Source organism: Calonectris borealis, chromosome 2 (genome assembly GCF_964195595.1).
Source record: "Calonectris borealis chromosome 2, bCalBor7.hap1.2, whole genome shotgun sequence".
Taxonomy (NCBI): domain Eukaryota; kingdom Metazoa; phylum Chordata; class Aves; order Procellariiformes; family Procellariidae; genus Calonectris; species Calonectris borealis.
The window spans coordinates 57,758,703-57,774,885 of record NC_134313.1 but is presented as its reverse complement, the minus strand read 5'-3'; the positions used below and the strand labels follow the sequence as shown (position 1 = coordinate 57,774,885).

The following is a 16,183-nucleotide window of genomic DNA, read 5'->3' as shown; positions in this document are numbered from 1 at the left end:
AACCTTTGACCATTTCCCTAGAACACCACTACAGATTTTCACAATGTATCAGAAGAAAACTGGGATTTTTTTTTAATTATGTATTTTATTTTTAAACACTAGCACTACTAGCTGATAAGAAGCTTTTCATCACCTCTTCTTTTCCCTCTGTCTCTGGTTACACTCTCATCTCCAAAAACTTACTTTCTTCCTTCTCAAATAACACTTGTCATTCTCTGTACATAGTTAGCAGGGAGACAGTTCTGTCAGAGGTAATCTTTTAGTCCAGTGATGGCAAACCTTTTCAATGTCTAATGCCAAGTTTGTGTCAGAAGCAGCACTGCATTTCATGATCACTGATGTCAGTCCTAATCCATGTCAGTGACAAACTTGGCACCAATGTAAGTGGTCAATTCCCACTGGTCTAATCTAATTGGTTAGGTACAGAATCAGCATTATAAGAACTGTTTTTTCATCCTAGTAATGCTCCTGCCTCTAAAGTTTCTGGAAAGCTTATGTACCAAGTTCCTCATCTGTGAAACGGGGTAGTTGCTCTTACCTACTTACCTCAGCAGTAATGAAATAGACAACAAGCTATGACGTTTGCCACACAGTAGTTAAAAACTATGTGCCTTCTATTGTTATGTTAAGTATTTCTTGCCCCTACTTGAACTGTTTATTTCATCTCCCTGCTACAACTTGTAACAAAAAGATTTTGTAGTGTGCGCGTTGTCATTTTGTGCATGTCTAAGTGCCTAGAGTAATCCATCTTGTTTGTGGCAACTGTGACAAGAGATGCTATAGCAAGAGAAACACAAAAAATTACGTTACCTTACAAGATGCTGTGACAATGAATTATTTGAAATTGATGGGGGTGGAGAGAGATGACAAAAGATTTCCAACACAGCAAACATTAGATGAGTGCTAAATATTACTTCTAAATATATTTATCTCCACTATGAAAGACAGTTAGGGTCTAATACCAAGCAATAAATTTAATAAAGCAGGTGCTGGGAGCATACTTCTAATTTATACATGGTCTTTTCAGAATCAAGCGGCATCATGAATAGTGTAAGACTCTAGAATTCTGTAAAACCACAGAAAACAGAGATCTAAAGCCAAGAGTATTGTTTTTTAATGTTTTTTCTATTTCAAATTTGGATTTCATACCATATTCCCTTTACAGTAACAAAAATATATATGGAATATGCAGGAGCCAAATCTTCTGCATTAAATCAATCCTGGACAAAAATTAAACATGTACTGAGGTATATACTTCTATCTTCCATTTAAATCTAAGCATATCAAGGGAATTACCTGTTTATGAAAATATTCAAATGTACAATGAGCACCGTATAAGAAACTGTAGTATTGAGTCTCTGACAAATTTGGGAACATGCCTTCTGGTGGCCTTCCAGAGGGCACAGACACTGTCTTGCTACCAACAAAACTATTACTGAACTATGACAAAGATAACTAATTACCTAAACTCAGAGATAACTGTACTCTTGGAATACATCGGAGCCCTCCATCTTGATTTGAAAAGAGTCATGTTAAGAATGGTATTTTGAAGTCTTGAAATCAGTTCTAATAGAATATGCTTAAGTTAGGAAGAACTACCAGCCTGTGCAGAAAAGGTATCCTGAACAGATCATAGGAGCTTAGACTGAAAGAAAAGTTTGCTCTCCATGGCTAGTTTAGTTAGTTCCATAACCTTAGCAACCTCTTCTCTTATATGGAGGACAGTACATCTACCAATCTTTCCCACTCTCCCTCCCCAAAAAAGGCTACGAAAGGCTGACAGCTGCGTCTCAAATCAAGGCACTTACACGTCTTTTCATCAGTTTATTTGTTTAAGCAAATGGACCTCTAGAGATGACAATGAAAAGAAAGATTTATTACTAAAATAGAAGCAAAAGAATGAGGTTAGGAAACAACTGGAAAACGTAGATAAAACTATGCTGGCATGCTAACTCTTGCTAATGATAGGATGAAAGCCTATCAGAGTGAGATGCAACAATCAGAAGCAAGCAAGCAAGCAACTCTTATATTTAGTATCCTTTTTATAGGGGAAAAAAAATCAATATAAAAAACATAACATACAATTAATTAAATTAGTTAAGGAAATAAAAAGGTTCTACCTGTGTCTGAATTGCGATCTTCATTTCTGGATGGACTAATAGTAAAAGGAAGTTTACGTTTCATGGAAGACTTTTCTTTCATCTCCTTCCCCACATCACTCCTATCCACTTTTGGAGTTTTGCTGTAGGATGCAATCTTGTCCTTGCTCTAATATAAATAAAAAGTATACTAAGTAATTTTTGCATAAAGCAGAATAGTCTTATAATGTATATAGACTGAAAAGACTGCTGTGCGACAATGTATGTACATGTGTGTATGTATGTGTATTACGTAGTTTATTCAAAAACTTTTAAAGTAACCTTACTAAAAATAATCAATGGCATTTCTTTCTTCTTAAAATTATTATCTTCTGTGTTATTTCTACTTCCAGATACATCACTGTAGAACTGCTGTTCACTATTAGAGCCTTGATTAGTAAGCAAAGGAACAACACAAACTGGGCAAGAATTTGCTAAGTCTTAAGGACCATCCCAATTTCCTTCCTTGACCATAACATTATAATCACATTAAAAGCACATTAAAAACCCACACTGCAATTCAGACCATGTATAGTAACACAATAACAACAAAAAAACCCTCTAACAACCATCCCCTGCCTCCACCCCCATCCCGTAATCCATCCATACAGAACTCCCTTTCTGTTTCAACAAGAATAATAGTGTAGTGTTTCATTTTCTAAAGCAAAATTTACTAAGAACTTAGAAAATCTATGAAGAAACTTTTTAAAGTGGTATCAACTTCAGAAAAAATAGGTACAAGCTATTTGGAATTTTTAGTTGCATAAATCTGGGATTTTTGGCTTATAAAATGTATTTCAAGATAAACAGAGAAAAACCTGGATGGGTACAATATTAACTTATATTTGATTACTTTGATAATATAGGAGGTCAAAGTATGTAAAAGATAGCAGGTTACTGAGAGGACTGCTTGAGAGAACCCCGTGCAAACCCTAACATTTTGGCCTACCAATCAAGATGCAATATAGAGATATAACATCTTCTGTCCATTACATGCTGCAGAAACACATTATCCAGCTATGTCAGCTATCACAACTCCACAGCTTTATATCATTCTTAACAGATGATCGGACGAAACCACCAACAGATTCATTTTCTAAAGGTAGAAAAGGCACATACACTTACTTGCCAGTCAGAAAAAACCACAGGCTGCTCCTTGGTACTTTTGAGCAAGAAGTTAAAAGATTTATTCTGATTAGAGGAAAACTAGAAAATAACTCCAAGTAAAGGTACTGTTCTTGAGAGCACCTTTCCTTTATTTAAAAACAAACACAGGTAAGAAGAGTAGTTTGATTATATCATCTGACACTCTTAAGTTTAAACTGTTGCCAAAGGGGTAGGCAGAAGTGATTACAAAAAGAACCTGCAAACAAACTCTACTATCTTCAACCGACAAATGTCTGTACCAGGGAAATCACAAAGAAGGGACCAGTCTATGTCAGGAGAATTCCTGAAGTAAAAGGTTGATGCCCCCAGAGAAAACCCATCTTCACTCCAAGTTTGGAAATCTGAAAAAAAAACAAAAACCAAAACCCCCAAAAAACCAAAATGCAGAATAAAACCCACATACCAAAACCAAAACCAGCCCTCCTCCAAAACCCCAAAGGAAACAACGAGTACCCCCCCAGCCTTTTTCTTACATGCTAAAATAAGAAAATCTAAAAATCTAAAACCCCTTAAGACGTCCCTAAGCCCTTGGAAGATAAAGTATTTGTGCTATAAATTTTGAAAGAAGGTAATCAATCTAACGCAACTGATCATTTGCAAATGCATCTCTAAGTTGACAGAGCAGATCCAAACTCCATTAAGCCCATTCCAATCTCTTCCACTACACATAAGAGTTTCACCACTTGAGCCCAATCTCACCAAGCGCTCTCTCATCCCTTGTTCCAAACAATCCAATTATTTCTCCTATGTACATGTGTACATTTCATAGAATCATACAGGTTGGAACAGATCTCTAAGATCATCGTGTCCAACCGTCAACCCAACACACCACGCCCACTAAACCATGTCCCTAAGGGCCTCATCTACACGTCTTTTAAATACCTCCAGGGATGGTGACTCAACCACTTCCCTGGGCAGCCTGTTCCAAGGCCTGACCACTCTTTCAGTAAAGAAATTTCTCCTAATGTCCAATCTAAACCTCCCTTGGCGCAACTTGAGGCCATTTCCTCTTGTCCTAACTATTTCCCACAATATGATAAAGTGGTATTAAAATTTTATTGCTTTCTCTAAAATATTATCTTATGTTAGGTACTACGCAATAGAAAGGATCAATTAAAAATAATTTAAATTTCCTAAGCAGGAAACATTGGTTTCAACTTGTTCTGTAGAAAAAAAGGCAAACTTTTTGCGGTTGGTAATCCCTAAAAATAATCACTTTTTTTGGTACTAATCAGTAAAATACATTGGTAGGTGCTCACAAAGAGACATAAGCTGCGTAAATAATTTGATAGCTTTACATTTATTCTTATTCTTAAATTGTATATATGCATTATGTTACATATTATGACTGATACATTACTTTTTTGATAATCACTTAATCTCAATTTTGTGATGATCTAATTAGGAGGAGAGACAGTTCAAAATGCAAACTTTCAGATAAATAAAGATCCATTGAAAATGGAAGAACAGGCTATACACAGAAAACACAGAAACTGAAAAATTAGAGTATTTTCTTCCTTAGCTGTTGTGGAAATAAACATTTAGCCACCACCAGTGGTGGATTTTCCAATGCAAAAGATGCAATGAACAGGGTGTTTGAGAAGTCTGTACAAATTCAATGCTATTTAGTATTTTCAGTGACAATGCTGAAATAGAGATGCAATTAGATATGAAGACACTATCACAACCAGGAGAGAGGGAGAAGCAAAGAGCACTGGCAAAGGGAAAATAAAATGACTAGCGAATTTGAACAGTCTAAATACAAAACAAAACGGGAAAAGCCAGGATAAAACCAAGGTTCTACAAATTGATAAAAATAATTAACTGTACAATCACAAGACATCCACATTAAAAGCCACAAAACTCTTAACAGCCTCCTAGATTCAACTTCAAGTAAAGGAAGGCAAGAGGAGGTAGCAAGCCCTGCAGGTTAGAACAGGCATTTTGATTTAAAGAGTGAGCATTCACTGTTCCAACTACTCCTGGTCACTGCAACAGCAGGGACATCTCTTTTTCAGGGTCCAAACCAAGGTTCGAAATTCAGCATGAACAGGTCTATGTACTAGTTTAATGTGATCCGTGGAGGCAACCCAAAACGAAGTTGACATCTTTTGTAAAGGAACTTGTAACTTAGAATATCCGTGGACTTTCTAAAGAGGTTCATTAATCTAAAGTGAAAACTGCCAATCAAATAAAACACCGAAGACATGATAATGTTCAGATACATAGACTATTGCTGCAAAGAGAAAGGCATTACATACTCTCCATGTCCACTACAGTTAGAAAACATTTAATGCCTTTAGACTGCAACAGGAGACAAGCAAATGTTATTTATCCTTCTACTAAGTATCTAATTCTATGCTGGTCAGTATAATTAAGTATCAGAATAAACTGCCCAAGGAGACTGGAATTTCCATCAGTCAAGACTTTAAAGAAAAGGTCTGGCAAACATCTGTCAAGAACCGAGTACAGCTTATTCTACTCTGGGGCAAATGGATGAACTGGATCTGCATGTCTCAACATTTAATGCATGCCTCACTGGAGATGTAGTGACAAGAATGAATTTTCTCTGTCAACAAAGCCGTACTAGTGTGCTATGATGAGGAACACATTTTTAATCTGTTCAACAGAAACTGTCTCAGAAGGCTAACAAGCAGCAGTCTGGACAATCTCTTGATATCCCATTCCAGCTCTATTGTCTGGTACCACTACAATCAATGACAATACACAAAAGGAGACAAGAGTGCCATATAATCTAGCAGATGTACTAAGCCTCAGGAGAATAAGCATTCTTCTTCTGCCTATCAAAGATAATTACATACTGAAGCGTGTTCTGCATGGTATTAAAATGGCTTTGGGCACTACTGTTGGACTCTTCTAAGAAGAGAGTTAATTCTTCTTTGGAATGTGTTTCTCCTTTGGACCACATATCTATCATTTACTTCCTGAGTTTTGGCCATGTAAGTTCTAAAGTATAAATTCAGATAAATTAAAATTTCATTATGTTCTTATCTTTATAAAATATTTCATGCAAACACTAAATGGTCTATCTGCTGTACACACTCTTACAATTTATTTATTTTATGCTCCCAAGATGAGCAACTGAAATAAAAATACATGTACCCTAAAGCATATATGATATAAACTCAGCTTATTAACAGGAATGTTATTCCTGATGATTTTTTTTAAGCTTTCAGAAGACCTGAACACATAGCTGATTCACATAGCTATTTACTGCTAGAACAGCATAATAAGCATTAACTTCCACCAGACAAATATGAAAGAGTAAGTCTCCTAACAACAGTAACTTTACTACATTTCTCAGTCAACAGCTAAGAGCGCAAAACCAGTAAGAGCTAAACAATGTATCAACTACAAAAAACAAATCCTGCAAGTGTTTTTTCTTTTATCTTAATATATTAACCATTGGAATAGTCTTACACCATATATTTAGGCCATTACAGTTTTTATTTTGAGAAGATCATGAGGAATTTTTTAGGTAGTGGTGTCCTTTAACGTTACTGTTCATTTGTAAATGCACTGTTTTGTGTGAACATTATTTCACATTAGGCCTCCTCTGCCTACAACGCATCTATGAACACTTAAGGGAACACCTATAATTAAACTACCCATCTTCTGTTCATTTACAGTCTGTCCTGGTTCCAGCTGGGACAGAATTAACTTTCTTCCCGGTAGCTGGGAGGGGCAGGGTGTGCATGGTTTGGGTTTGGTACGAGAGGAGCGTTGATGGCCCGTTGATGCTTTCGCTGTTGCTGGGTGGTGCTTGCACCGGGGACTTTCCGGCCTCCCATGCTCTGCCAAGTGAGGGGAAGCTGCGGGGGATGGGGGGCAGGATAGCCGGGGCGGTTGACCCAGCTAGCCAATGGGGTATTCTATACCATGTGATGTCATCCGCAGCATAAAAAATGGGGTGTGGGGGTAGGGGGGGTGTCTCCCCCCATTTGCAACACACGGACAGCAAGCAGTTGCATTGGGCATTGCCTGCTCTGTATGTTCTGTTATTGTTGTTGTTATCATTGTTATTATTACTGTTCTACTTTGTTTCATTTCCATTATTAAACCGTTTTTATCTCAACCCACGAGTTTTCCTACTTGTGCCCTCCCGATTCTCTCCCCCATCCTATCGGAGGTGGGGAGGTGAGCGAGCGGCTGCGTGGTGTTTAGTTGCTGGCTGGGGTTAAACCACAACACAGTCATAGAGATTATGCTCCACAAGTAGTTCAAAGACATTTCTGCTTCAATAACAAAGTGGACACAGAAGCAAGTAAGAGCAAATTTACACAGCAAAGTGCAGAAGTGGCTTGACTGTACTATTCTACAGAAAAAATAAAAAGCCAAAGCTACGTGAAAAATACAATTAGAATGCATTTTTTGTACTAAGGACCACAGCAATTATCTGAATGTTGACAACCTCAGGGTCTTTTCATGCTACTACATACAGGCATCTCTGATGGCACAGTGAATGGTCACTCATTGGTCACACAATACTGAGAAAAGTATGTGGACAAGAGGTATTTTCCAGATCAATCAAGACACTTCCGTATCAAAATGCCACTAAAGCAAAAATTTTGCTGTAGTATCCCTTTCACCTGCAGCATCAGTACCTCCTTACATCAATTACATTAGATTAATGAATCCATAACTTTCTCATAAGAAGTTCTAATGCCTCAAAGACATTGTTTTTAAATTCATCATTGCAAATATTTACATATTGAGAAAAACCTTATTTGCTTTACAGACATTTCCACTACTTCCTGAAGATATTTCATTTAAAATGATCACTGTTGATTCGGCCTGGTCAATCTTCACTTCAGAGTTCTATGTCTGTGTGTATAATACAGATTTGCCCTCATGATTTTATGTTGTTCAAACTCAAATTTTACTCTTACTGTATCGTCTGTTGAATTTTAAATAATTTCCTGGGCTGAATTAGAATGATTACATTTTGGCAATATTTTGTTGGCCAGCTAAACACTGCTGACAATTGCTTGTCCATGTGTTGGAGAACAGTTTGTGTGACTGTTTAAGTGACTAACATCTTAACCATGTTTTCAATTTTCTCAAAATACGACAAAAACAACCAAACTGTATTTATCATGCTAAAAACCTGAATACAGGAATATTAACTGCAACACTTAAATAATTCTGTAATTTTATTTAGGATCTCACATTTTCAGTATTACATATATCAATTTATACCATACAATCCCCAAACCAAATCCTACATTATTCTAATCTCACATTATATATTGTGCCAAGGTAGATAGCGAGTAAGACTGAACATAACAGTGCAAGCACTTTATCAGTTTACTGTTTGGTATTGATCTAATTAGTCCATCATTGCATTTCCATACATGTGTCCTTGGTCAAACTTCCATCTTCCCCCAGACTTTAATTTTCTAAGTAATCCTGCCTTCACTGGCATCTTAATCTCAAATACCAGGCAAGGTAGAATCTGAACTTAGCACATTTGTCCATGCTTCTAATTCCTGTACTGGTGATGAGTCTCAACAACAAGCATTTCCTTGTTAGAGCAGACAGCTAAGGAGAAACCTTCACCCAAACCAATATGACAATGAAAGGGGTTTATGCGACCATTAAAAAATAGAATGTTAATTTAATCCTTTCTAAATCAAAACAAAATTTGCCGTGTTGCCTGGTGGTTAAATAAATGACACCATGCTAACTGTTTTGTTCCCTGGACAAAGTTATTAATATTTTCATACGGATTCATATCTTCTCCTGGTGAAAGAGCGCTACATATATCTGTTTCAGAAGATTACCTAACTTTGCAGAGATTGTAGGATAGGGGGGTTAAATGGCTCAGCAGACATAACTGCTACTATAATTAGTAGATCAGAGGCAGGAGATTACTGGAGAGGAAGGTGTCAAGACAACCAGCAAATACTGAACTGGGCACAAGGATCACTGCTAAGGCAATTCCTTTGGCAGTGGCTGCAGATTCAACAGCCACTCTGGAAACTAGCACCATTTTTCTAGTATGGCAGCAAGCAACAGGGAGAGGAAGTGAGGGGGAGTCAGAGGTGGAGAGTGGAGGAGGAAAAGGGGCCTCAGAAGTAAACTCTCTATTTTGATTGATTTTTTTTTTTTAAACTCAGATTGCAGAGCAATTTGTATGTAAAATTCAAAGCCTACGAAGGAAGAAAGTAATTTGCACTATAAAAATATGATAATCTATTTCTATATGTTCAATCCTACAAACAAATGCATTCCAAGCATTTCAAGCCACAGCTTTAGCAGAGAAACAGGGAAAAGGAAAACTTAAAAATTGACACATTCCAGCAAACCCACTATTTTTTATTTGATGAAAGTGAACAAAAGTTGACAATTCATTTTAACCTCTGTGTTAGATTTTTTAAAATTAAAAATACAAATAAAGCTTGAAAAAAAATTACGTAAGTCAGTTTTCCTAGCACAAGCAGCTGTTGATTATGTCTTCAAGATTTTCCTGTATCAAAAGCTTTTTTCAGAAATATTGGTGTTAAGATAACAAAAGTTTATAAAGCCAGAAAATATTTTTTTAGTTAAATAAATAACCTAAAATCTTTACAAGATGTAGCTTATTTACAAGTGTATAAATGAAAAGGCAGTACTGAATACCACTAAATTCCATTGCAATAGCCTTCCTGTTCTTGCTGCTTGTAGGCCCCAGAGTTTCCCTTCCTTATTCCCAGTGTTGAATGACACTTCAATTAACTTGACCTTATCCCAAACAAGGACCAGAACAAAACAACAACAACAACAACAACAACCCCCAACATTTTTTCATCCCTTTACTAGTAAGCCAATTTTCTTTTCCCCATCTTACTCTGTTTTCTACTTCTTATCGAAGCAGTTCAACACAGCTAGCAGAAACTACCCTTGCCTCACTTTACTGGGACCCATAAAACAAACTGGGAAGAGACTAAAACTCTAATGTTTTCTATGAATGTTTTCAGAAGACAAACAGTTTGAAGCGGATGATGGATCTTCTCATCTTTTCCTATTTTCTCATCTCTCCCTGTCTTATATCCATTCATTAAGTGGTCTTACAGGGAATACAGACTTCGACAAAATAGAAACAGTAAGTATGATCACACACATACACACACACAAACTCCTTTTCCAGAAAAAACAGTTTTGAACATCATTTGGGAAATAAATGGATTCTCCCTCCTTAGGACAATATACAAGTCATCATTCACAATACAGAACATTATTCTATCTTTTGTTATTCATTAGTACTACAGATAAACTCATCTGTTGTGCAAGTGTACTAGGAAGACAAAACGGAGAACTGGGTTATTTGCAACTTGGCTCCAGAAGTTTGAAAATGATAGGATACTTCACATTTATAAACAACAAACCACCATTCAGTATTACTGGAGGTTGCATACTCCTTCATTCTCCAACACTCAAAAATGGATCGTACAGTTTTTAAAGCGGAATCCCTTGTACAGGAGTTACTCCTAACCCTTCTGCAGCATTTGTCTTTCAAGTCCTCCTAACAAAGGGAACAAGTCACTGTGTTGCAAAGGAATATAAGAAACTTATGTTTGTTCATTGGTCTGTGCTGTGTCACAGGCCTTCAGAAATGTTTCATGTGTTTGTTACAGAGAGTAAGATACTGTAAAATTAAATAAAACATGAATCATTGTTCTTGTGAGTGTATAAAGACTTCATATGATGTAAGATATGGCAACTATGCACTAACTTACATCAAATAAACCCAATGTGTCCAGCTTCCTTTTGAATTAAGTTGCAAGTTACAATAAAAGGCATAAATTCTGTTCCCTAGTTTAATTTATAGTTAAAGCCATGTAAAAACTTACTTTTTTTTCCTGCACTCAAGATATCAGAATACAGATTTATATTTCTTTCTTCCCATTACAGTAACAAAAATTGTGATAGAACACATGCTCTTCATTACACTGAAATTAAATGGACATGAATACAATTTTGTTACCTTTCTTGCAGTTGGTTTTTCCACCATGGTGCTATCACTGTCAGAATTTTCAACTTGAACTGTTTTTGTAGACCCAAATTTGGGCATTTTATAGCTGTTTAGCTAGCTGTATCTTGTATCAGTGGGTTCATCGTGTGTCTGAAAAACAACCAACCAACGTTATATAAATATACACACTTCAGTGTCGTTTCAGGACAAATGTTGTTACTGCCGATGGTAGCAGAGCTGAATAGTACCCCAAAAAAGATGATTAACAGTGACACCTGACTTCAAGCATCCCACTCATCTGCAGCTCAAACCTTGGAGTGAAAACCCAAAAGGTTAACACAGCTACTACTGGGGACAGTGTCATCAAAAACCACCAAGTCAGTTGCTGAACTGCCTCATCCCTCTAACTTACCTCTTTGGCAGACCTAACACTTTCAGGTGTTTGATGGCTTATTGGTTCAATATCTCACTTAATTTTATAGGTAATAAGACCGGGAGGATGCACAAGATCATTTCTAGCAACAGTGTGAAGAGAAATTAAGCTTTCTAGCCTGGGAAACTGAAATATTGTCTACCCAAAATATTACGGAAAGAAGGTCAAATCTTGGTGATTTGCTATCCTATTTGTCTGAACAAGAGATATATGTTAGAAGAAAAATCTTCTAAAGCTTAGACCTGGAACTAGAAACCTTAATTTCCACTGTCTAGCAAATTAATTACATAAGCCATTTCTATATATATGTAAAGCTCTAAGAGCTCTATGGTGTTTCATCCCCAGGGTACACCAAGTAAGTGTCATTACAGATTCACAATTCATCAATTTTGATTTTTCCATGTTAGTTTTGATTCCACTTTTCTTCAAGAGAAGCAAAATATTTTTAATACATAGAATCATAGAATCATTTAGGTTGGAAAAGACCTTTAAGATCATCAAGTCCAACTGCAATACCTACCAGGGAAAGTCAGATTGTCCTAAAAACTTATGTCAGGAGCATAGCAGAAGACCGCTCTACACTTTCAACATTGCCAGCGATACAGGCTAGTGCATTTTAGCATCTTGTTAAATACTACAAAGTTCTTACTACAAAGAAAAAAAGTTAAGATAAACAAACAGGTCCAAATATTTTGTCAGCACACCAGAATTTTTACTACACAAACCATTAAGTACTATGGTATGCGAGTTTAGCAACAAAAGACTGCAAACAGTATCAATTCTGAATAAGAAACAAGGGACAGAGCACTAACGCTTCTCTCCATGTTCTATGGTTCAGGCAACTGCCAAGACAGGAGCTAAAATGAGACGGGAATCAGCAGGGCAAACTCAGCTCACTACAGTGCGTAAGTAAAAGACCATAGAAGAAAACATGGCAGATAATATTCGAAAGCTAACTTAAAGAAATTTATACCAAGAACTCTCATTTAGAGACTTAGAGCAGCTCTTCAGCGATCATCTTCACATCCCCAAAGGTGCACTGGAGATTCTCATTCACTCTGCTCAGGCTTGTTAACAGACAAGTGTGTTGTTAGGCCACCACATACCACTCCTCATAAATCCCAAAATATATTGAGATTTGTGGCTTAGCCAAGACTCAGAAGCCAATTCCAGCTGAGGGTGAAAATCAAGAAATCTAACACAAAAACATGGCTTACAGCAGGAACAGTGTCATAACCAAAAATCCCAACAAAGTCATTTGCTGAACTCACTCGGTTCACCTGACTTGCCTCTTCCACAGAATGAAGAGCCATTCTTCTTGTAAGACTGCCTAAGAGGAGAGGTCATATGAAAAGCAAAATTGCATTTGACACCACTTTAAAGCTGGTGACGTTTTATGGGTCTTTTTGAACTGATGTGATCACAGTCTTAGTGAGTCTTGTAGTAATTTTATGTCTCAGCTAGACATCATTTCAGGTGTGACATTTCTGTTGTTGCTTTACAGTTAAGATTTTGGGATCAACACCTAGTGAATTTGTCAATGTTATAGGACCAGGGCCGTTATTTTGGTTTGACACAGGTAACTGACAGAGACTGGTATTTTCTCTTTGGCAGATGACTTCGAGAAAACTGTTTTGCATACTAGGCCTGACACACAAAACTTTCACATTCAGACAAATTTATACATACCACACCACCACCGCCCACCCATCTAACCCCCATACGACCTAAACTATGGGAAATTCCCTTACAGCATACTTGGCTAAGATTAATACCATTGTATACCACGAAGTAACATCTTACTTTCTTATTCTTTCAGAACAGAAGGGGAAGAACAAGAGGGGAAGGAAAGTTCAAAATGCTCAATCCTGAAGTCAGAAAATTAGGAAATGCTGCACTAACGTCTGCTCTTTCCTCCCTTTCCCCCACACCTGATTTTTTAAATTTTTTTATTAACATTAACCACAAGGAAGAGCTTCATTAGAAACTGTCTCACATATAATTACCTGAATCTTGTCTCCACTATGATACAAGATACAATATTGTGAAATTCCTACTTTCTACTCTTAACCAAGACAAAAGAAACATTAGTGTATTCCCTTCATTTATGTAGTGTCAATAGGATTTATGCAGCCCTACTGATACGGGCTGTTCATTTTTAATGGATGTCAAAGCACACAGTTATTTGCTTTTTCTTTTTATTTGCTTTTTCTAACAGTTGCAGAAAGAAAAAAAGGTTATTGGTGCAATGGAGAGCACTCTAGATTAAGAAATATTTTTGTAAACTACAGGAAACTCAATCCTAAAACCAACGACTTAGTATCTTCACAGACAATGACTACTGTGCTGATTAGATCATACACAGAGTATTACCATAGCAGCAAATATCTCTGTTTTCATGGATTTAAAAAGAAAACACAAGTCATAAATCTGCTTTTGCTCAGTTAGCCTTTCAAATCCTCCCTTTAAGTTTCATTTGCAACAATTCACATTTTATATATCATCATGATTACAACTACTTTAAAACAGATCAACATGTGAAAGTTATCTTTATTATTTTAATCAAAATATTTCTCTTTGCATATGCTACTGTTTTCTTTCCTTCCTTTTTTTCCTGCTACTTGGCTCCCTGAAACTATCACCATTCCTGCTTTGCTTCTCTTCCCTTCCTGGTTCGGTATGCCATTCCTTATACCCTTCTAGTACTGACAGTAAGGAGTCATGAGCTTAATAAAATTTATTAGCTTAGGCTTGGCTCCATTCCTGTTATCTGCCTCACCAGTAGGGGCTAAACCACATTAACTGAACAAGAGTTCCTCCTTCACAAAAGGCCCAGCCTCCCTGCATGTCCTTTCAAGTCTTACTGAACAGAAATAGTTTATTTTTAAAAATGGTAGACCAAAAAAAAAATTACAGGTATTGTATAGGGGCAAGAAGATGATGAAAACATTTTCAAAATAAAGTTAAATTAAAGGTATTTTTAAATAATACAGTTAGCACAAATAATGCACAAATATAAGTAAATAAAAACAGAAAGCATAGGATGTTTCCATTTTCTTCACCACATGATCAAAATTAAATGTGAATTCATTCAGTTCTTGACCCCAAGCCAATTATGTTTTGAAGAGAAAATTGCTTTAGAAGTTCACTAAAACTGAGTATCACATATTGGATTATTAAAGCAGAACCATCCCAACTATCACACTCACACATGGCAGTATTTCCATTACATGTTTTATATGCCAGGTTGCTATTTCACAATCCCTGTGTGAAATACTTTTCAAACATTTCAGAAAAATATTTGAGAAAAAAAATACTTTTCATAAAGGGTAGATTTGTTTATTTCGTAAGATATCACTATGGTCCAGAAATGTAAGCAAACTATTCAACCTATGAGCACATAGTATCTATTACAATAAAATTCTGACCTGAAGAAGTGGTTTTACTAATATTTTAACTTTATTTCCATTTGCCTGCAGTTCAGTGCCATTTCAACTCATGTTCTGAACAGAGTCAACAAATACTTGTATTCAAAGTGAAGGTGTAGAACATTAGCAGGTTCTTCCAGGGAAACCTAGATCTGTCTGCTTTGAGTTTCCTTCAGGGCTGTTTCTTAATGCAATTACTGGTTTATCAGGCAATCTTGATGGCATATTTCAAATCATCAGAACCCTAAATTAAAAGTTAAACTCTTTACATTCAAATTATTCTCCTCTGTCACAACAAGCAGCGCCATCACTTTTCATCTGACAAACAGGCACAGCTGTGCTTTTTTTCTGACAAACTGATCTATTTCATGCTTTTCAACAAAACATAGAATCTGCTTCCTAGTAAAGAAACTTCTCTGCATGTAACAAAATCAATCAAAAATTCTTATTTTATGTTTGGACGTCTTTCCTGCACATTCATTATCAGTTATCAATGTCCTATTATTTGAAATACTGTTAAACTTTTCTCTCAATCATTTTTCACCAAAGGAACTAAAAAAATTCTATTTTCTCCTTAAAGTAACAAAGGTAAGCATTTTGACAGATCTACAGGCAGTGATATAAAAAGCTAGGATTATTTCATAAAAAACCCCAACAAAAAAACCCACCAATCACCAGAATTTCAGATATAACTAGCTACAGAAAATTAGGCATATAATAAATCTCTAATACCAACAAGTTACTGTATTGATTTGTATAAGCTTACATCTAGCACTAATGAAAGGGCATGCCTTCACCTATGTAAAAAACACCAGAGAAATCATGCAGTACTCCAACAGAGCCACTGCTACTGTCGTTCAATCCCTTTACATGAGTTTTTGCTTTCAGCCCAGTCTCCCGAGAAACTGAGGCCCATGTGTTTGTGTTACATGCATATGTACGATTCACCAATGACTTTCAAGCCTGTAGATGGATTTTCTTTAAATTTGACAGCAGAGAAAAGTTTTCAAATATATTAAGCACTCACAAATTTCATGGAAAA

General features: G+C 36.3%; 1 protein-coding gene across 5 annotated transcripts in view; it reads right to left on the bottom strand.

Annotated features, from left to right (window-relative positions):
* ANKRD12 (ankyrin repeat domain 12) overlaps positions 1–16,183 on the bottom strand; it is a 72,116-nt gene that overhangs the window by 39,772 nt on the left and 16,161 nt on the right. For 3 of the 5 annotated variants that reach the window (XR_012672369.1, XM_075142063.1, XM_075142064.1), the window contains 2 exons: positions 11,293–11,430; positions 2,121–2,268 (listed from right to left, as the gene is read on the bottom strand). Coding sequence is in view for 3 of the 5 variants with exons in the window: in XM_075142063.1 (XP_074998164.1) it covers positions 2,121–2,268; positions 11,293–11,379 (235 nt within the window). In the remaining 2 variants the exon portion in view is untranslated. The remainder of the gene's footprint in view (positions 1–2,120; positions 2,269–11,292; positions 11,431–16,183) is intronic. The other 2 variants (XM_075142066.1, XM_075142065.1) reach the window with 2 other exon arrangements.